Source organism: Xenopus tropicalis, chromosome 4 (genome assembly GCF_000004195.4).
Source record: "Xenopus tropicalis strain Nigerian chromosome 4, UCB_Xtro_10.0, whole genome shotgun sequence".
Lineage (NCBI taxonomy): Eukaryota > Metazoa > Chordata > Amphibia > Anura > Pipidae > Xenopus > Xenopus tropicalis.
Window position 1 is genome coordinate 119,133,524 of NC_030680.2, and position 21,712 is coordinate 119,155,235.

Sequence of the window (21,712 nt, forward strand, 5' to 3'; positions counted from 1 at the left end):
AGCGCTGTACAATAAGTGGGTTTCATACATTAGACATACAGAGTAACATATAAAGCAATCAATAACCGATACAAGAGGTGAAGAAGGCCCTGCCCAAAAGAGCTTACAATCTACAAGGAGAAAGGGTTGAGACACAAGGTGTGGGAATGGGCATGACCAGAGTTGTGAGAGGTGTGACACAGGGTATTGCTAAACTAGATTAGGGTAAGCTTCTCTAAATAAATGTGTTTTTAGAGATCTCTTGAAGGCAGAGAGATTGGGAGAAAGTCTGATAGCATTTGAGACAGTTTTAGGAATAATTAAGTCCTTTGGCACATTTTCCGGCCTACAGATAAATTGGGAAAAATCTATTGTCTTCCCTTTAGACGGCCAGATCCCGGTAATGGCAAACCCAGAATGTACTCTGAAAATAGCCAATACTTTCAAATACTTAGGAATAACAATCCATAAAGAACCAGCACAATTCCTTGCAAATAACTTACACCCGCTCCACAATAAATTTATGGATACCCTTAAATTCTGGACAAAGCTCCCACTTACGCTAATAGGTAGAATAAACATATGTAAAATGATTTTCCTCCCCAAATTTCTGTACCAATTCAGTAACACTCCTTGTCACATTCCAAAAAAAACCCTGTTAGAAATTGATCGCACTCAATACACGTTTATTTGGGGAAACAAATCTCCAACACTTTCTAGAAACACCTAGTGCTCCGCAAGACCAATTAGGGCTAGCATCTCCTAACTATGAACTATACTATTTAGCCTCTCAAAGTATACACATCGCAAACTGGAAAGTGTTTGACCCTGAGAACTCAGCTTCAATCTTAGAAGCCCTCTATTTCACATCGGTAGAAAGTCTACACAATGCTCTATACAGAACAAGGAAAGATATCAGTCCCTTATCACCAGTCATAGACGCCACAAAAAAAGCCTGGGACTCCATGACACAGTTAATCAACAAAGCAGAAGTAATCTCCCCCGACACCCCGTTATGGGGAAATAGTAATCTACCGCACTTTGCATCTTTCCCGGAGGCAGGATTATGGGCCAGATTAGGAATAAAATGTATGGATCACCTCTACTCTAGTGGTGTATTACACACACTACCTCAGTTACAACAAACAGCTTCCCGGCCCGGCCTGTTAGACCTCCGATATGCGCAGATTATACGCCTCTGTGGAATACAGTTCCAACAACCACCACAAACACAGTACTCAGACCTAGAACATCTGATAATGCAACCAAGCAAAATTAAACTGCTCTCAAACGCTTACAAACTCTTAATTGCCAAGCGATATGACCCGCGGCCTAGGGTAAAGCTTAAGTGGGAGACTTCAGGGATACAATTGATGACTGGGAAGAAGTCATAGACAACCTGTACCAGCCCCTGATAAGCACAAGAGACAGACTCATACAGTTTAAAATAATCCATCAGACCTATCTCACCCCACAAAAACTACACAATATGGAGAAAACTGACTCCTCTGTCTGAGATACAAAGCCCACATGGCTAATTTTATGCACCTAATGTGGGACTGCCCTGTAGTAGAAACATTCTGGAGAAAGATCACAGAATTCATGGGAACAGAATTGGAATTACCACAAGTCCTCAACCCGGCCACCTGTATACTGGGCACCTTAGACACCCTGGTACCCAGGAAAAATACAAAACTACTAATGAGACTGTTAAGGTGGCCACACACGTGGCGATCTGACGATATTTCGTGCGAGAAACATCGTCAGATCCGCCACACACCGTCAGGGCTGAAACAGGCAGATAAGAGATAGAAACAATAGGATTTCTACCTCCTTCTGCCGATTCAGCCCTGACGGCAGATTTTGGTCAGGCGCCTTCTATGGCGCCCAATCAAAATTTTTTAACCGGTCCGATCTGCGAGTCGACCAATATCAGCAGCTTCCTGCGATATTGGTCGACTCGCCAACATGCCATACACGCACTGAATATAGTATCGGTGCGTGTATGGCCAGCTTTATTCTTCTATGGTAAAAAAACCATCGCCTTACACTGGATGGGCCCGACACCTCCATCCCTTTGCAAATGGATTATCTTGGTCAACTCGCAACTGGAACTGTACAAATTTCAACCTCGCCAGATTGATAAGCTTAGATTGTAAGCTCTATGGGGCAGGGACCTCCTTCCTACTGTGTCTCATACCACATGGCACTTATATATATATATATTTATTGTATTTATTTATTATATCACTTGTCCTCCCTGTGTGTAATTTTGGATTCTGTAAGATTGTACAGCGCTGCGTACCCTTGTGGCGCTTTATAAATAAAGTTATACATACATACATACATACAGAGGCTGTCCGGCAAGATTTGAATCTATTTGGTGCCCTTGGATAGACTCGCCAGCTACAACAGCACAATGGCTGTTTACTCTCCAATCCCTCTTTTACTTTCCCTTTCTCTTCCTTTTCCTTCTATTCTTTCATTGTTATAAAACTAATAAAAATAATCTTAAAAAATAAAAAAGTTGGCCACACACGTTAAGAGATCACCAAACAAGCAGAGCTTCTGCCAGTATGGACGATATTAGGCTAATTCAATCATTTCACCCCAGGACCAAATGACTGAATTACAGCAGCAGGTATAACAGCCATTAATGAGCTGCAATTATATAAGAAGCTTATCCAAGCTGTGGTAATTTCATTACATGCCTCACAAACACCAGATATTGGGCCCGATTCACTAAAGTCCGAAATAAGGAGTGCTATTTATAGCATGCGTTAAAAATCTTATCACTTCTTATTTTTCGCTCAATTCACTAAAAGGACACTTGTGATAACTAAGAAGCGATGTTCTTGGCGTTATTTATCTTACGATGACATATTTTAATGAAAAATACTATGAGATAAGCGTTATAGGGGCCGATTCACTAAAGGTCAATAACGCTGATCGCATAGTTTTTTTCATTAAAAAGCATGCGATAATTAAGTACCGATTCATCAAAGTCATTTCGCATGTGTTAATCCGCATATCGCATGCACAAAAAAAACGCATTGCGTTAATTAGCGAATAGAAATAGTACTAACGCATGATTCACAAACACATATGAAGCGTTAAACGTGCAAAATATCGTGTTAATCTGTGTGAATATTAACCCTACTTGGGGCAGGCGGTACTTAAAGAAAATTGCGGTTCGTGAGCTATTGGCAACACAACATGGAGTTTGCAGTCGTATTTTTTCAAGTATATGTTGGCCCTAGAGTGATGCATCCTCCAGTTTTCAGGGAAATGGTGGTTTTCAGAAAGTAATGGTTACGTGCGTAATATATTGCGCTCTGCGTAATATCTTGTGCGCTGCGTAATATATTGCTTGAAAATATGGCATCGTAAGATAAATAACGACAAGAACATCGCTTCTTAATTATGACAAGTGTCCTTTTAGTGAATCGAGTGAAAAATAAGAAGTGATAAGATTTTTAACGCATGCTATAAATAGCACTCCTTGGGCCTGATTCACTAAAGGGCGATAAAACGTGCGCTATTTTTATTGTGCGCTAAAATTTTTACCGCGTCTTAATTTTGGTGATTTTTCGCACGATTCACTATAAGCATACTTGCGCTTTTTTACGCGCGATATTGCATGCGTTATTTAACTCGCGAAAAGACTATTTCAATGCGGTATTTGCCGGTACATGCGCTAAATTACGCAAATAATCGGCGCATATGAATGGTAGCATAGAAATAGTGTATAAAAATTGTTGCCGCATATAAATGGTGTATATAAATATTAGCCACATATAAATGGTAGCATATAAATAGTAGATGCTTATAAATAGTAGCCACTAGTGATGAGCAAATGTGTTCTGGTTTCTTTAGTGAAAAATTAGCAAATCTTTCGAAAGATCCACGAAACGGCAAAAATGTTGTGCGGGCAAAAAAATTGTTGCTGTGACTATTATTTTTTGACGCTTGTATAAATTTTTGTATGTGCGGTGAATTTTTGCGTGGCAAATTTTTTCATGCGTTTTGCCATTGGCGGAATGTTTTGAGAAACGCATGAAAAAATCCGCCGCGAAAAAAATTCAACGCACGTCCAAAAATTCGCTGAGAATCCATGCCTGGCGAAACATTTCATCACTTGTAGCCAAATATAAATAGTCGCGCAAATGAACGCACGCCATGTTAGCCATACTCGCCAATACTTGCGGAAAATTACTGTATTAAAAATGAACATTTCTCTGCAAACTGGCGGCTGCGTCACTCTGGGGGAAACACAGACTTGAATAAATAACACTGTAAGTCCATATTTTATTGCAAAAAATCATTTACTGTATTTTTCTATAATTTTTCGCCTGCCTGTAGTAGGTGTTAATTTTCGCATAGCCAAATGCGATATTTAGCGCGCAAAAGTTATAGTGAATCATGCGATCGTATTCTTTTCAGCGCGGAAATTAACGCAAAACGGTAAAACTAGTGCGAGAAATAACCCATGCGAAAATGGCGATTTTTCGCACGCGATAATACTATGGTGAATCGCGCGCAAATTAATTTGCGTTTTTTAACGCGAAAAAGCGTGCGATAATTTTTATCGCCCTTTAGTGAATCAGGCCCCTTATTTCGGACTTTAGTGAATCGGGCCCATTGAGTGGTTTTAACTCAGATTTTTTGTAAATACTGACGAGCGAATCCTGACTTTTGATGCAACTGCAATTTTTTTTATAGCGACTGCGCCTTTTTGTGACACCACCGCATATTTTCCGCGCCGATATTTTGCGCCCGGTTCGCAAAAAAATACCGCTGCTTTAATGCAGGGGCCCATTTAACTCATCACTCACATAACAAGTACCCCTCACACATGCTTCTACATCCACTAGGCCTAGAAGGTCACACTTGTACGGATTCAGCGCAACGTCAACTCACGCTGCTCTTGGCCACGCCCATAGTCTGATTCTCTCCTCATTTTGTTATCATGGATTCGCAATAGGCCACGCCCTCTTGCCTGGCCCACTCATTTGGTACAGTAACGCTGCGGCTTAAGGCACCTAAGTCTTGTCATTTTATCTGCGCTCTTTGTGCTTACGTATAGTAAGTTGCGCTATCTGTCGCTTCTTGCATTTATAGACAATTCACATAAAGCCGCGCGTTAGAGGCCTATGTAACCATGGTGACACGTCACAAGGCGTCCCCGTATGCTTCCGCCCTCCCTGCCCTGCCGTACCATGCCCCGCCCTGTAGAACGGCCCCCTCACTAGTACCACAGGTTGGTAGGCGGTAGTTGGAATTTGGAGTCATTCAGTAAGCGGCTGTCAGGATGATGAGGAAGGTAGTGGTCGTCACAGGCGCTAACAGGTTAGTAATATCTGAAGGGCACATGAAGTGAAGTACTGTGTGTGACTCAAGTGGTAGTTTGCTCATTAAGTGTAGGCGCACCAGCCGGGTGGCAATTCAGTCGCCTAATTGCACTTTAATCATTGGGGGGGTTCCTGGATGCTGCACACAGTTACACATATCTGGGGGTTCCTGGATGCTGCACACAGTTACACATATCTGGGGGTTCCTGGATGCTGCACACAGTTACACATATCTGGGGGTTCCTGGATGCTGCACACAGTTACACATATCTGGGGGTTCCTGGATGCTGCACACAGTTACACATATCTGGGGGTTCCTGGATGCTGCACACAGTTACACATATCTGGGGGCTCCTGGATGCTGCACACAGTTACACATATCTGGGGGTTCCTGGATGCTGCACACAGTTACACATATCTGGGGGTTCCTGGATGCTGCACACAGTTACACATATCTGGGGGTTCCTGGATGCTGCACACAGTTACACATATCTGGGGGTTCCTGGATGCTGCACACAGTTACACATATCTGGGGGTTCCTGGATACTGAACACAATTTACAGCTATTCCCCTCCAGTCCTTAAACTGGTTTTCAGCAACATATCTTTTTCTAGGTGTTGTAGTATGTCCCCTACATGATTTTCTTGTTAGGACCCCTTTGGTGTCTAATTTATGGTTAGCTGCCCATCACTCTTTAGTACGTTTTCAGACATGTTTTACCCAGAAAGATAGAAATGACTTCTATGGTACAAGTAGTCTCTTAGGTCTAAAAATATTTTAGCATCTGCAAGTCACAGCTACTAATCTCATTATCTATACTTATTTTATTTCATGGCCAATGGACATTTTGTTGCAAATGTTTTATTCTTGTTTACATTAAATGTTGGTACCACAATAAGAGTCAAATAAGCTTGTGTTTATTTTTTTGTGCCAAAATTGCATATTATCTCAAAATGTTCTTTATTTCTAAATCATTGATACTTTTCATTGTTTTTTTCCCTAAAGTGGTATTGGCTTGGCACTCTGTGAGCGTCTTCTTTCCTATGATGACCAAATCCGTTTGTGCTTAGGATGCAGGAACCTGCAGAGGGCAGAGGCAGCCCGTACTGCCCTCTTATCTTCTCACCCAACGGCTGATGTCAGTGTCCTGCTCGTAGATGTTGGTAAAGTTACGTCTGTTGTACGAGCCGCGAAAGAGCTAAAGGAAAGGTGATTGCAATCTTTTGGGTGTGCTCTTGATGCTAAATGGGTACTGAACAAAGGGTTTTGAAGAAGAACGTTGTGTCTCTTTTTATGATAAACTGTCTCTGACATTCATATTCTGTAAAAAGGAACAAAATAATTAGTACTACTAGGAATACTAATGTGCAAAGGGCTGTATTGTGTTCCTTTAGTATTTCAAGTAGTAAGGTAGCTCTCACAAAAATTATCTAGGCACACACACCAGACCTATAGTTTATCTCTGTACATATTATAAGAGAAGTCAGGAAGTTGTCCCTGCTTAGTCAGACTTTCTGCAATGACTTCATATCACATATGACCTATTTTGTTCTTTTTTTTTATACAGGATAGGAATAGGATGATAGTGTGTTTGGGGCCAGCCTGTTACTGCTGGGTGATACCGTTGTGCATATGCCCCTCTGCCTAAATAAATTACAGTGCACAAAGCATCCTCTTATATCTGATTAGAGTCTACCTTGTAACATATGGGACTAGATTTTATGTGGTTTCATTGAGTGATTCTGTAGGTGTAGGGTAGATGTTTTCCTATAAAAATCAATACTAAAATCTCTTACATAACTCTTTCTTTTTCCATGAAATGCTTGGCTTATCTCATGTTTTCTATTGGCCTACCACTTAGTACTTTGGATGCATTTATGTAGGCTAGTAAGGACAAATGCAGTACAGAGGGACAAATACATAGCACAACACACTTCCCTAATATCTGTGAAATAATATTTTTGCCTTAGGTATAAGAAAGTGGACTATTTATACTTGAATGCTGGGATAATGCCAAATCCTCAACTTAGCTTCAGGGCCTTCATCAAAGGTTTGTTTTCCAGGTAAGAAATCTGTCTTGTAACGTAATTAAGGGCCAGTGCACCTATTAAGAAACAAAATACATCAGTCACAGGAAAAAATAAACATAGCATTTAGTAGTTCTGGTTTACTGTACATTTGGGCTTCATGTTTGTCTTCTTCTGTAATCTTCTTGACCTATAGTCAGCTGACAAGTAAATACTGAAAACTGTAGATCTGCAACCATAGTTTAGCCAAACATTGATTATGTTAAAGTTTGTCCCATAGTGTAATGCAAGATTTAGCCAGCTAAAATGTTGTCTCTTTGCAGGAACGTCATCAATATGTTTGCAACCGCTGAGGGAATTCTGACCCAGAAGGACAGGATTACAGAAGATGGTTTGCAGGAAGTTTTTGAGACCAATGTTTTTGGCCATTTCATGCTGGTACTAAAACTGTTTTTACATTTTTTTCTCTAAGGGTGGCACACGGGGGGGGCAATTGCGCTGCCAGAAATCAAGATAACATCTGAAAATACCTTTTCCTTGCCCCATTGCAGAGTCCAAAACACTTGAGCTGAGTGGTCATGCAGAACAGCAAGGTGTGTAATTCATGTGGTTTGGAAAAGGTATTTTCAATTGGTTTGTCTCCTGAGTGCCCCATAGGCCACTGCTAGTGATGAGCAAATTTTTTTGCCAAGCATTTCACCATCAGCAGATTTTTTTCGCAAATCAGCTGCAAAATTTAGCTGCGGACGTGTCAAAAATTGTTGTGCTCATAAAAAAATGGCGTTTTTCACTGTTTCACAAATTTTTCTGAGGTTTTGCAATTTTTTTCTGCAAAACGAAACAGGACAGATTAGCTTACTACCCACTGCCCTAATGCCTTTACCGGGTGCCAGCATTATCCTGACATACATTTAAGCACACTTAATTTTTTTTTTTTGCCTGGATTTTAGATATAGTGTTCTTAGAAGAGATCAGTATCTCAGAACCTTTTATCTTAGTGTTCATAACATCTCCATTCTGTTTCAGCATCAGCTGGTAGCTTATGTTTTTGTGTATCATACATGCAAGTATATATGTATGTTGGCCACAAAGTATTATTTTTATATATAAGTGTAATGATGAATAGTTAGGTTAGGTTGGCAATGAACACACAGTTATACATTTCTCACATTATATACTGTAGCGTTTTCTAAGTGTTATATGCTGGTGCTTATTGGGTATATTCAACTCATACAATCAACTCTTCATTCTAATTCTAGATTAGAGAAATTGAACCTCTTCTGTGCCATGCGGACAGCACATCGCAGCTCATATGGACATCATCAAGTAATGCAAGAAAATCTGCATTTAGTCTTTCAGATTACCAGCACAGTCAGGGTCAGGAACCCTACAGCTCCTCAAAATATGCGACAGACTTGCTAAGCGTGGCTCTGAACAAGCAGTACAACAAACAAGTCAGTAGCTTACTGCTTAACAGCAGTGTTTGTGTAACTGTTCTGTATCTTTCTGCACAGGGTATGGTCAGATTTAGTAGGTCCATTCCTGTTAATGCTACACATAGGGGCACATTCATTAAAGTACAAATCCGAATCACGAAATCCGATAATTTCTGATGATTGCAAAAATTACAAAAATTCTTTTTGTTTGAATATGAAGGTTTCATACTTACGATCCGAAAGTTCCGAACTTTTCGTATTGAAACAATCGTTTATGATTGGCGATCCGTAAGTCACGAAATTATCATATCCCAACAATCGTAATAGGCGCAAAACTCTTCCTGACTTTGATCCTTCTGTGCATGATTTTGGAAGCCTCCCATAGGACTCAATGGCACTCTGCAGCTCCAACCTGGCCCAAGGAAAGTCTCCCATAGGGCTCAATGGCACTCTGCAGCTCCAACCTGGCCCAAGGAAGTCTCCCATAGGGCTCAATGGCACTCTGCAGCTCCAACCTGGCCCAAGGAAAGTCTCCCATAGGGCTCAATGGCACTCTGCAGCTCCAACCTGGCCCAAGGAAAGTCACCATACCGAAGCTTGAATGAATTCTTAAACTTTCATACTCATTGCGACAAATACGGTTTTGTTGCGCAAATTGTCGCAAATTACAAAAAAGTCTTGCAAATTAACGAAAATATAGTCGAAAATACGCAAAAGTTGTAAACTTTCGAAAAAATTATTTTTTTTTGTAATCGGACCTGTCATACTTTAATGAATGTCCCATGGTGTTAACTTTTACTGGCCATCATGCCTCTGCTGATGTCAGAATGCTTTCCTCTAGGTACTGTGATATTTAAATGAACAGTGGCCCTGCTTGCAGATCTCTTCAGAATGTCTGTGATGTTCCAGATATTGATACCTTGTTAGTTTTTTACTGTCTTTGTACTAGTAGGATTTTGCCAGTCCTACTAAAAGGGGCAGTTAACTTAAACTTTATTATGTTATAGACTTTAGTATTTTAAGATAGTTTGAAAATGGTCTTCAATTTTTTTTATAGTTTTTGAAATACATTTTTGTTGTGCAGCTCTAAGCCTAGGACTTTTGGCCATAATTACCTTAGCAAAAAAGGCAGCAGTTTGTGTCAGAATGGCATATGAATAGGGGAGGGCCAGAATAAAAAAACATAAGGAGGTAGTATAATATAGTATACCTTAAGTTCAGTTAATAGGGCTTTTGCTGACTATACTTTAAGCTTAACAGGGTAAAGAGGTGATTGAAGTTAATCGATGTTTGGTCTTTGCAAGGTATATAATTATATTACCAATACACAACCACCTATCTTCACCCTTTGTCGTAACTGTTTTGTGAGTAGACTTTCATTATGCATGTGAATTATCTGTGTACTGGTAATCTATTGATATACTTTACTACTACCAAACATGGAGTAGCTGTTTTTTTTTTGTTTTTTTTTATTGTAAATGGTTATATTTACATAGTCATTGTTTTCACTGAATATTTATATTCAAATGAATTGAAAATTTTACAAATGACAGATTAAGAGCAAGCACAAAATAACAATGCATATTTCTTCCAGGGCTTGTACTCCAGTGTGGTATGCCCAGGCCTTGTGATGACAAATCTAACATACGGCATCATGCCTTCTTTCTTTTGGACACTAATCATGCCTATAATGTGGCTGGTAAGTAATTATCTTTATTATAAACTTGAACAACCCATCATCTAAGCTTAGGTGCACAACATAATCATCACAATATTTGATTTTGAAATCAAGTATACAGTCATACTTGCAACAGCTATCAGCAAATATCTCCACAAAAATTAAGAACTATGTGCCCATCTTGCCATGATATCTTATATTAAGTCAGGCAACTGGGCACATAATGGGGAACAGCAGAAGTTACTTGGCTTATTCCTATTTGAGCAACGTAGTTCCATTAAAGAGCAGTGCATCTCTTGCTGTTGATGAGTAGAGATTGCCTCTGAATATTGTGTCCTGACAGTACTAAGTGCAAAAGGCTGCAATGCGACTAATTCTTTAGCTGAGGAATCCTTCTCTATAGGATTCACTAACAAGTGTTTAAATGACTCAGGCTCTTGTGGCTGCAAGCTAGATATGGTCCAAGTAATCAATGTGCTGCATATTTGGAGATATTCATACTCAAATGCTACAAGTCTTCCATTTGGCTCTGCTCTTAACGTTAGTTAATTGTATATACAATATGATAAGTTAGGATGTTCTTTAATCATAGGTTTGCATGTAGAACCAGTTGATTTGCTGCTTAAAATACATTATTTTAAATTACGAATTTGTTTAAACACCCAATTTGTTCCATTTCTTAATTTTGCAGATCCGCGTTTTTACAAATTCATTTACCATCTCACCATTCAATGGAGCAGAGGCATTGGTATGTAGATTAGAATTGTCGATCTCATTTCTTATTCTCTCTCTTATTATTTTCTTTCAACACTTTGTTATATGCTGCAAAGGATTGATGACAATGAGAAGTTCATATACAAAACTTATGTAATGTAACTGTCAGTGTAGGAAGTTGGCAACTTGGGGTGGGGTGCATAGACTCCTGTCTCAGCAGTGGTTTTTGCTTTTATAGTTTCTGTATGTAAATAAATGTAATTTAGGCTAAATATAAAAATATTAGGTTGTAGGTCTGCAAAGCATCAGATGAAATGGTATAGAAAATAACCTCCAGTTTCTATTTATGAACTATGTATTCTAATCAAAAATGTTAATTGCTGCGATTTATAAAAACTAAGTCTGGATAGATTAGATGCCAGTTTACCACTTTTATATTTTACAGATGTGGCTGTTCAATCAAAAGGCAGAATCACTTGACCCCCTGTCAAAATATCACAGCTGCACGTCAGGACTGGGGAATAATTATGTTTGTTTATCAAAGGTTGGTGCTTTAACATTTTTATTACGAAAAGTCACTGTATGTTGCCATATTAGTAAGATAATGTAATAAAATGTAAAGTTTGCAACAGGTGTAATAACCAATTTTAACCAATATTCAGGTAGCAGTTTCTGGCCAAGTCATTGGTTGCTATTGGTTACTATACCCAGACAAACTTTTATTCCATTAACTCAAAGGTTACTTTAGCAGTTACAAATTTTAAAAGGTGTATATCCATTTAGTTTCAGGGTAACTATAGGTCAGTGATCCCCAACCAGTGGTTTGTGAGCAACATGTTGTACTACAGGTGTATTGCCAAACAAAGCCTCATGTAGACTGTCAGTCCATATAGGAGCTACCAAATAGCCAATTACATTTAGACTGTCAGTCCATATAGTGGCTACCAAATAGCCAATTACAGCCCTTATTTGGCACCCCAGAAACATTTTTCATGCTTGTGTTGCTCCCCAACTCTTTTTTACATTTGAGTGTTGCTCACAGGTAAAAAAGGTTGGGGATCCCTGCTATAGGTCCACAGAGAATAAGTGCCTTGTCTACATGAATTTAGACACATGGCTGCTGTTCTACTGCCCATATAAAATTAACTTTGGCTGCGGTTATGTGACTTAGACACAACCAGTTTTGGGCCATACCTTCTGACTGACCCAGGGGCTAACTGGTCAGTGAGGTTAAATAGCTGACATTAAAGGAGTAGGAAAGGTGCAATCACTTGGGGGGTTATAAATGTTAGGCACCAGTGATTGTAATCACCTACCTTATAGCCGGGGCCAGTTTTCATGTTAGCAGAGCGAACAATCCTCTTCCTTTCTTATTTCTTTGAAATCCTGGGGCAGACACATGCTCAGTAAAGTGAAAAAGACTACTTTTTTGCTAAAGTTCTGCTTTTCTCTGCACTGTGGTGCATGCACACTCGTGCATGGAAAGCAGAAGGAAGAGGATTGCTTGTTTAGGTGTAACCCAACCAAGATGTACCCCAAGGTAAGTGATCACAATCACTAGGGGGCCAAATATTTGGATCCCCCAGTGATTGCAATTTTCCTTCTCCTTTAAACTTTACATTAAAGCTTCAGATTAAGCACTGCAATGAATCATTAGGCTATGTCAGGGAAATAATTATCTGTAGCAAGTGTTCAGTATGTACTGCTATATAACAATGCTTTAAAGCAGGGGGCTCAAACTCAATTTACCTGGGGGCCACAGGAGGCAAAGTCAGGATGAGGCTGGGCCGCATAAGGGATTTCACAAAAAATTGGCTTTCAAGGGATAATGCAAGGCACGGCGGGCGGGAGCTGCTGATTGCGGAAATGATGTTATGCCATCATAACAGTTATTATGGGAAGACGTTCTGTGTGCACAATTAGCTCCTTAGCAGCTAATTGTGCACACAGAACGTCTTCCCATAATAACTGTTATGATGGCATAACGTCATTTCCGCAATCAGCAGCTCCCGCCCGCCGTGCCTTGCATTATCCCTTGAATCGCAATACAAATCGCGATCCATTCATTGCTTTTGAGAAGGCGTTGCGGGCCACAAAATATTGTACCGAGGGCCGCAAATGGCCCACGGGCCGCGAGTTTGAGACCCCTGCTTTAAAGAATTAGTGAACCTTTTTTTTTTCTATCAGTAAAATTACTCTTAACGGCCTCCAGAATTACCTACCTTTGTCTCAGAATTCTCTCTGACCTGGTTCCTCAGTTAGAAGTTTTTCTTTGCTTCCTTATGCAGAGTGAAGCCCTGCCCCCACTTCCTGTTCAGTTCTCTCTTCAATTCGACTACCTGTAGTCTACCTGGAGAGCCTTCTGGGCATGCCTGGAGGCAGCAGGAGCCAGTCTGTGCATTAGCAGGGGTTTTTTTTGATGAGAGACCTGAACAGGAAGTGGGGGCAGGGCTTCACTCTGCACAAGGAAGCAAAGAAAAACTTCTAACTGAGGAACCAGGTCAGAGAGAATGCTGGGAAAAAGGTAGGTAATTCTGGAGGCTGCTTAGAGTAATTTTACTGATAGAAAAAAAAAAAAGTTTACTTATTCTTTAACATGCCACGTAACAATGCTGTAACATGCAGTTTCTTTTTTTATATTTTCATTCAGATGGATGTTGACGAGAAAAGTGGTGACTTGTTACTTCAGAAGATGCTGGAATTAGAAAAGGAGATTTGTAAAAAATCTATCCCTGATTATAGGAATTCATAGATTTCTCCAGGCATTGAATCATCCTTTCACAGAGATGTTATGTCCTCCCATTGTTCGGGTGAATTCCAGAAAACTTTCAAAAGCTTTATGTGGGGATATTTGAAGTTATTTATCAACATCAGTTAGTAGATCCCTGGATACATACCTCTTTCTATGGGGTAGAAACTAAAAGATGGTCTCTTTCTCTGTACTGTAATTTGCTAAGAAGGGTTATATCATTGTACAAGTATGGGATCTAATATCTGGAATGCTTGATATCTGGGGCTTGTCAGATAGAAGGCCTTTCTGTAATTTAGAGCACTGTGCCTTAAATTAAAAAATAAATATATATAGGATTGCTTTGGCATTAATATGTATATATTCCAAATTAATTGTTTTTAAGGCCATTCTGTCATGGAAAAGTTTCCCTGGTGCCCTCAGCCATGTGACTTGTGCTCTGATAAACTTCAGTCACTCTTTACTGCTGCACCGCATATTGGAATTATATCACCCCCCCCCCCCCCCAATATTTCCCCCAGCAGCCAACGGACAGAAGAATGGGTAGGTAACAATATAGCAGCTTCTTGACACCTGCATTGCTAAAAATGTTCCTATGCCCCACGTAGTGGTAGATGTGAGAGTAACACTCAGTAATAAAGTCCCCATTACTCCTCCAATTATATAAAGTAGGAGAAACAGTGGCTTATCTGAAAGCTCAGAATCAGGCACAATGCACTGAGATGGCTGCCTACACACCAGAAATTAATAAAATACATTTATTGGTTCAAGAATAACATTTTAAATAGTATAATTAATTATATGCAATGTACACAGAGTAATTTAGTAATAAAAATGCACAATAAAATCGTGACAGAATCTCTCTAAATACTGTCTGATTGTTACAGAATAAAAGCAAGTCTGTAGAAATGAAAGTTTCCCACTGTGGGAAATGCCAGTGCTGTATTCTGGAGCTTTCTGGATAGATCCCATACTTGTAGTTTGTTTTGGTACAACAAAGCTGACCTACATAAATACAAGTCTTTTTCACATGTATTGAACCATATGTTTTTAATCAAAGATTTCTCTCCTACTTTGCTTCCAATGGGCAAGTAGTAATAATTATTGTAGACAAAAATGACATGTTCGTGGGCCATAAGTCTAAGCATCATCTCTGCACTGGTTACCCATTTCCCCTGCAGGGTGTTTTGGAGTCGGTTTTTAATTAATTTATATAATTAAAATGTATAAGAGTATGCAAACTGTGTTTCTGATTCAATATTGGATGTATGTGACTGCAAATTCTAGTTCAGTCTAGTTATCTTTGTGCTTACTTCATAATAATAGTAATCAGTCATATGTTTTTAATATTCCTTTCAATGCTTGACCAACAAAAGCTATTGGTTCCTATAAACTATTGGACCAGAACAAAAATATGACGACATAGCCCCACTTAGTCACATTCCTAGTGCATAGTGAGCAATCATATTTGTCCTACCTCAGGTCCAAGGTACCATTTTACTGTACTGATTTTAACCCCTTTATATACTAAGGTTACATTTATACCAAGGTTACATCTGCACTAAAAATCACTTGAATATTGTTTTCATCCTTTCTCACTGTGAATTACAATTTCTTTTTAATTTCCAGCTTTTTCAGGCTTAATTTTACTATAACACAGTAAAATAATGGGAATTCAGCCTAGAATCCCAGGACTTTAATAGGATAATCTTGGGGCTGGCAGAAAATAATTCCACTTCAGAGTATAGTTACCCTCTATTTTATACCTACACTTACCTCATCTCATAAACACCTGCTATAGGTGATATTCTGTGATTTTTTTAAATAAAAGGACATTTTCAGTACACTGGTGTCATTAGTTTTGCTGTATATATGTACAATATTATAGGTTCAGTGCAATAACACAGAAGCAGAGAGCATAATGATCAAGAGGAAATCGGCCATTTAACACACAACTAAGACTGATGTTGGCGAGGTTGCCAGCAATCTGATTGTTGCCCAGGGGCTAACAATCACATCATGCTGCATTCCTATGGGTTAGGTGAGGATAACAATGCCTTGATACCCCATATACGAGCTAATAGGCTTCCAGATCTGTCTGGAGGGGCTTTCTGGAATCAGCCCTTGTATGAGCAGATTAACACACATCATTATTATAGGATATAAGTATATACAATTATACGTGTTATGAACTGCACTGTAGTGAGTAATGCTAGAAATGAAAAGAATAGACTTTTTAAAATTAAAATAGCTGGAAGAATCATATTTCTTTGTGTGTGTTTCCTTATTAAAGAGCGCCTGAAAAATAGCTTTCCCTTCAAAGAAGGCATAGGCCACAATACTGGGCAGGTGGAAGCCATCTCTGAACTGATGATTTTGTTCCCCCATCCAAAATGCAGGTTGTGTCAGTCCACAGCTGCCTTAGTGCGGTGTAATAAGTGCCCTTTAAGTCCTCTAAGTTTAATTCTTCATTTGACATAAAAAAGACTATAATTATAATATAAATAGAATTTATTACTTAAAGAGACCTTAAGGGCTCTTTCATTAGGCTAAAATAATGAGTGGAAATTAAGAATCCATATCAGCTATGGATAAGAACTGAGATTCAAGAATGGATTAACTGGTTAAGCTATGCCATACATTTGTTGATGATCATGGTAGTAGCTTGTTTTGGGTTGGAAGACAACTGTGAAGTTAATGATTGTGAAGAGTTGTTGCAATGACAATAACTATTGTGAGGATAATTGCCAACCAGCAGATCACAGACATGGCATAGTAGTGGCCAAATACTTTTGTTGGGGGACATGTGCAGGCAAAACATCGGAGGCAGTCCTCGCATGTAGGCAGGAAGGATTTGGTATGTTTATTTGCACTCAGCAGTTGGCTTTGATCCCACGTGCTTGCCATCGGTGGGTTCGGCTCAATTCCTCTTTCTGGGACTGCTGTATTATTGTGTGCAGCTGGGAAAACTTGCACCGTCCGTTGGTTGCATGATGGGCAAAGAGGGATTGCAACATTCTTCTTTTCAGGCTAAGAGAAAAGGATGGTATATATTTAAATATAAGTGATTTAACAGTTATAGAGACTTTAGGGAGTTCAATTGAATATGGGTGCAAAGTGCAATAAAACTGGTGCAAATACTCATGATTTGCCACATCCACCTTCCTCCCCAGCCCTTTATAGGGCATTGTCAGATGCAACTCTTTGTGCTGCTTTTCACCCATGATGGAAGGAAACATATGGGCATCACATCCCATTATCCTTTTGCTCATTATTTAGGAGGTGCGAGGGACAAAAGGCACTCTGGAGCGAAGGGCAGGAGATAATAACTGTGCTTCCATGGGGTGCTCCGCTTTACATATTGTTCAGGATGTTTAGGTGGCCATGCACGGAACTCTAAAAGCTGCCAACTCTCTTCCTCCAGACCGAGTTGGACATTTATTGGCACATGTATGGGGCCGCCAATGGATCTAACAACCGATTTCTGTCTAAAAATCTAAAAGATGTCAATTAGCTACCTTTGGTGAAAGATGTTGGGTATGCCTGTCAGGGGTGCCTATACACGGGCAGATAGGCTGCCAAATCGGGCCTTTTGTTCTTATGTTTCTATTTTTGTATCACATTTTTCCCCAGAGACAATAGCATAAAGGGCCTATAGGGGTCCTCCATAACATATACACATGGTTTGTGTGTAACAGATAATCTTGCCAAAGGTTGGGGGGAGGGGGGGCTATAAAAGATTTTGCAGTTGGACCCAACCTGATTTTCTGACTATCCCACAAAACAATGATAATTAGTGATAATGCTAATATTCATATACACATATATATATACTTCAGGATAAAATGTTGTTGCAGGGCACTTAGTATTGCTGTGGGCTTAGCCTTGTCACTACAGATGACCCAGACAATGTAGCTTATGAAATGCATATTCAGGATCTTTAATGTGGTATTCTTGGGACCAAGGGTTTTCTGTAACGTGCAGCATTATGGCTTTATTACAGACTACTAAAAACACTTTTATAAAATGAAAAGAAGACTATAATTGTTTTGCCACAACAACACCTTGGGCTTATGCTAGTTTAGAAAAGGAAATCATTAGGGCCATTGCATCGTTTGGAGTTTCTGCATAATAGGTTTCTGGATAATAGATTCTGTATTAAGATTAATTCCCATAACAGTATAGAGCATGTATTCAGAACTTTACCTTTGCATGGAATCCTTCTGTTTCCTTTGGTGGATCTGTTCGGCTCCAATGCTCACCTCAAATAGAAATGGTCTGTGTTAAAATTGGTGTTATCCCATACAAATATGTATAATAAGTAAGTTAATGGTTACATAAGTTGGTTTTTCCACAACAGCTTGGTGGCTCATTGGTTAGTACTTGCAGCGTTTGAGTCCTGAGTTCAATCCCAGACAGGGCACTATATGCTGAGTTTGTGGGGCATAAAATTTGGCCCTACTGTATGTGATAGGGACCATAGACTATAAACTCCAATGGGACAGGCACTGATGTGAATTATATCATCTCTGTACAGTGCTAGGGAATACGTTGACACTATACAAATACCAGGAAATAAATAATAATACAACTGTTCTTATCATCAGAAAGCATTTGTTCCTTTATTCATTGGGTAAGATATACTTTTGACGAAGTTTTTTTTGTACCATATAGACATAACTGTAGTACGGTGCTATGTTTCCCCATGAAGTGGAATGATTGTTCAAATTCCCAGAATAGCTAAATTATTTTAAAGTAATTATTTCATAAAAATACATTTCTAGCATTTTAGTGGGCTGGGTTGTAAAATAATCCTGTATACAACCTTACTGTAAGTTATTCTTTGCTGGAAGGTTATTGGTATTAAGTTGAGTAAAAAGTGCCATAATGCATTTCTTTGTCAATAAGTATATTATCATCCATGGCCTCCAATAAAATGTACCTTTTGGTCCAATTGAAACCAGATTTCCCTTTTTACTCAGCAAAGCAACCTTGATAATTTGTGACAGTATAGCCACCAAAAAGGAGTTTTCCCTTTTCTACTATATGTACACCCTCCTTTGCCTGGACCATGGGGAGGCCTGAACATCTAGAAAGTTATATTATGGGCATATATATATATATATATATATATATATATATACACATATATAACTAAAAAATTATGTATTATGGGCAAAAACGTTGCTATTTTTGCACTTTACATTAGTATAACAAACAATAATGAAAATGGAAAAAAAAAATAACATTTATTTGTGAAAAAAGAAATAATCAGCATCCAGTTTAGTGGACAGAGACTTCTATAGCTCCATGCTTTATTAACTAATTTATTAATGAAATATTTACTTTTGTCAGTGTTTGAGCAATCAAAACTAGATGCCTATGGGCTGAACTCAATAGTCCAAAAGGATTTTATGGCCCCCAGATTGCTCCATAGAGATCATTATATGACATAATGGTTTCAACATAATCAAATTTAGAACCCCAGATTATCAAAAGCTCATTAACAAAGAACCAGTGTCAGACTGTGCCATCTAGGGCTCACTAGAGAACCTAGTACTCAAGATGTAAATAGATGGAATGCTACAGTTGAAATAAGAAATGGTTTCAGAGAGATGTCCTTGGCTGGGGCCTAATAGTGAGGATCCCACCCTGCCAACCTCTGGTACTCTGGCAGGTCAAACTGACCCTGCACATAAAAGCTTTTTTTCTTTGAAAAGATTTCAAGCAATGGGGTTTGCCAAATTAAGGTGCTGTGGGTATTTTGGATGTAACCAACCCTGTGTCTCACTTTAAAGGGCATGTTGGAAATATGTATTGCCCAAAGTTGGGCATAACTTGGGGCACTAAGGTAAGTGGATGGACAAACATTACTTCTAAACAGACCCAGTAGAAGTAATCAGTTGTTGCATGTAGAGATATTATTTGAATTAGTTGGGACAGCCCTATACTAGTGTAGTGAGTCAGGTCCAGTCCCATCTACCTTTAGGTTTGTACAGGATGGTCCTACCCACTCAAAGTACTTTATGTTCTCAGACAGATCTGGTTATTATAGATTTGTATAGCCTGAGAAGGATAATTGAATTGGGAGAGCATAATATTTTGTTCAGAAAGGTCAGTTTGATTTAATGCAAGCATCTTATTCAGGATTGTCACTCCACCACTCAAGAAGGTTTATAGGTGGGAGAATAATTTAATTAGTTTGTGGAGTCAAGAAGGAGATACAATAGTGTCACCAACAGAACTCAAATTTAATCAGAGCCATTTTACAGTATCACAATAGAAGGAAATATATAGGACATCCTTTTTCTTAAAGGAACAGTAACACCAAAAAAATCAAAGTGTATAAAAGGAACTACAGTATAATGTACTGTTGCCCTGCACTGGTGCAACTGGTGTATTTGCTTTAGAAACATTACTATAGTTTAGTAAATGAAGCTGCTGTGTAGCTATGGGGGCAGCCATTTAAAAGAGAAAAGGCACAGGTTACATAGCAGATAACAGATAAGTTCTGTACAATACAATGGTGTTTTATCTGTTATCTGCTATGTAACCTGTGCCTTTTCTCCTTTTTCCAGCTTGAATGGCTGCCCCCGTGGCTACACAGCAGCTTATTATATAAACTATAGAAGTGTTTCTGAAGCAAATGTGCAAATTTTACCAGTGCAGGGCAACAGTGCATTGTATTATGATTACTTAAAAACATTTTTATTTTTTGGTGTTACTGTTCCTTTAAGCTTTATCTGAACACCAGATAGGGTACCAAGTTACCCAAGCACTTGATAAAAGAAATAAGAGGCTTTCTAATGATGACCTTCATCCAATGATAAAGGTCAGGTTGTCTACATACAGGTGTATTATATGGTGCACAGCTTCTTCTTCTATATTGAAAATACAGGGGTTGGATCTGATTGGCATTACTACATGTTTGATGGCAAAATGTCACCCGTGCTGGGTACATAACTAATGGGAAAAGCTTTTTTTTTTTCAATAGGGGTGCATTATTCCTTGTATAATAAATTGTACAAGTTGGGGGGGGTTGACTATAAGAGAGGAGAAAAGGCAAACATAATCCTCACAATGAAATCTAAGCACTACACAGTAATACAGTACAATTTGTAAATCTAAACCAAAATTGTCTCTTACCTTTTAGATGGAGTGGAAACAGGTGGTGTGGATAACGTGGAAGACCATTTTGTACAGAAGAAATGCCAACAGTGGAAAATGGGTTTGCTTCTAACAACCTGAATTCCGATCTAAAAGCATTCACACTCCCATTAGGTAAATGATTCTGGAGTCCAGAAAGCTGTATACTTGGTTTGTGCACTTCAGCTGATGTGAGTATAACGCAACTGTTATTTGAACCAGTATTTTGGCCAGCAAGAGAGCTTTCTCTCGCCTTAATCGTTCCATTCCTTTGCTGACATCTTATGGCTGTACCTTGGCAGTAACGCTGTTCCTTTAGGACGCCTTGAAATAAGTTGCCGCTGACCTGTTTTCCTTCCAAAGATGCATTTTGAGCAGACAGGAGATCAGTGGCTGTGTGCGCTGGCAGTGGAGTGATTTTGTTGTTTCGTGGAAACATTACTTACACACAGGTTACATTTTGTGTTCCACATCCGTTTGCCATTTGGAATGGTATCTCCTAGGCAGGAGAGTATTCTCTGTTTGTTGTGCAGTTTCTGCTTCCTGCTGTCTGTGCGTAAGTGTAACTCATTCATGTTTAATTAGCTCTTCTCAGTTAACTCCTTACCCCACATAACATCAGTTTGGCTGCC

General features: G+C 39.1%; 2 protein-coding genes across 4 annotated transcripts; one reads left to right on the forward strand and one right to left on the reverse strand.

The window, feature by feature from the left end:
• The first annotated feature begins 5,063 nt into the window (after window positions 1-5,063).
• On the forward strand, window positions 5,064-16,199 carry hsd17b7 (hydroxysteroid (17-beta) dehydrogenase 7). 3 transcript variants are annotated; one of them, XR_001170412.3, is made up of 9 exons: window positions 5,110-5,328; window positions 6,336-6,539; window positions 7,301-7,393; window positions 7,681-7,795; window positions 8,709-8,811; window positions 10,388-10,492; window positions 11,163-11,219; window positions 11,631-11,729; window positions 13,836-16,199. XR_001170412.3 is itself a non-coding variant. In NM_001016209.1 (9 exon segments), coding segments are annotated over 9 exon segments (1,005 nt in total). In that variant the 5' UTR covers window positions 5,292-5,293; the 3' UTR covers window positions 13,938-15,172.
• LOC101734676 lies at window positions 15,498-21,604 on the reverse strand. Its single transcript, XM_004914284.4, has 3 exons — window positions 21,081-21,604; window positions 18,141-18,196; window positions 15,498-16,964 (listed from the first exon to the last, which is right to left on the reverse strand). The coding sequence occupies exons 1-3, from the start codon at window positions 21,517-21,519 to the stop codon at window positions 16,629-16,631; spliced, it is 831 nt and encodes a 276-aa protein (XP_004914341.2). The 5' UTR covers window positions 21,520-21,604; the 3' UTR covers window positions 15,498-16,628.
• Window positions 21,605-21,712: the final 108 nt, after the last annotated feature.

Bases quoted from the DNA above. Each gene is read 5' to 3' on its own strand.
- hsd17b7 (XM_031900074.1), top strand. From the start codon at position 5,291: ATGATGAGGAAGGTAGTGGTCGTCACAGGCGCTAACAG. The intron at 5,329-6,335 runs GTTAGTAATATC...TTTTCCCTAAAG, and splicing joins GTCGTCACAGGCGCTAACAG to TGGTATTGGCTTGGCACTCT. The intron at 7,796-7,908 runs GTACTAAAACTG...GCCCCATTGCAG, and splicing joins TTTTTGGCCATTTCATGCTG to AGTCCAAAACACTTGAGCTG.
- LOC101734676 (XM_004914284.4), bottom strand. From the start codon at position 21,519: ATGTTTCCACGAAACAACAAAATCACTCCACTGCCAGCGCACACAGCC. The intron at 18,197-21,080 runs GTAAGAGACAAT...TTTCTATTTGAG, and splicing joins GTTTCCACTCCATCTAAAAG to GTGAGCATTGGAGCCGAACA. The intron at 16,965-18,140 runs GTAAAGTTCTGA...CTTTTCTCTTAG, and splicing joins CAGAAGGATTCCATGCAAAG to CCTGAAAAGAAGAATGTTGC.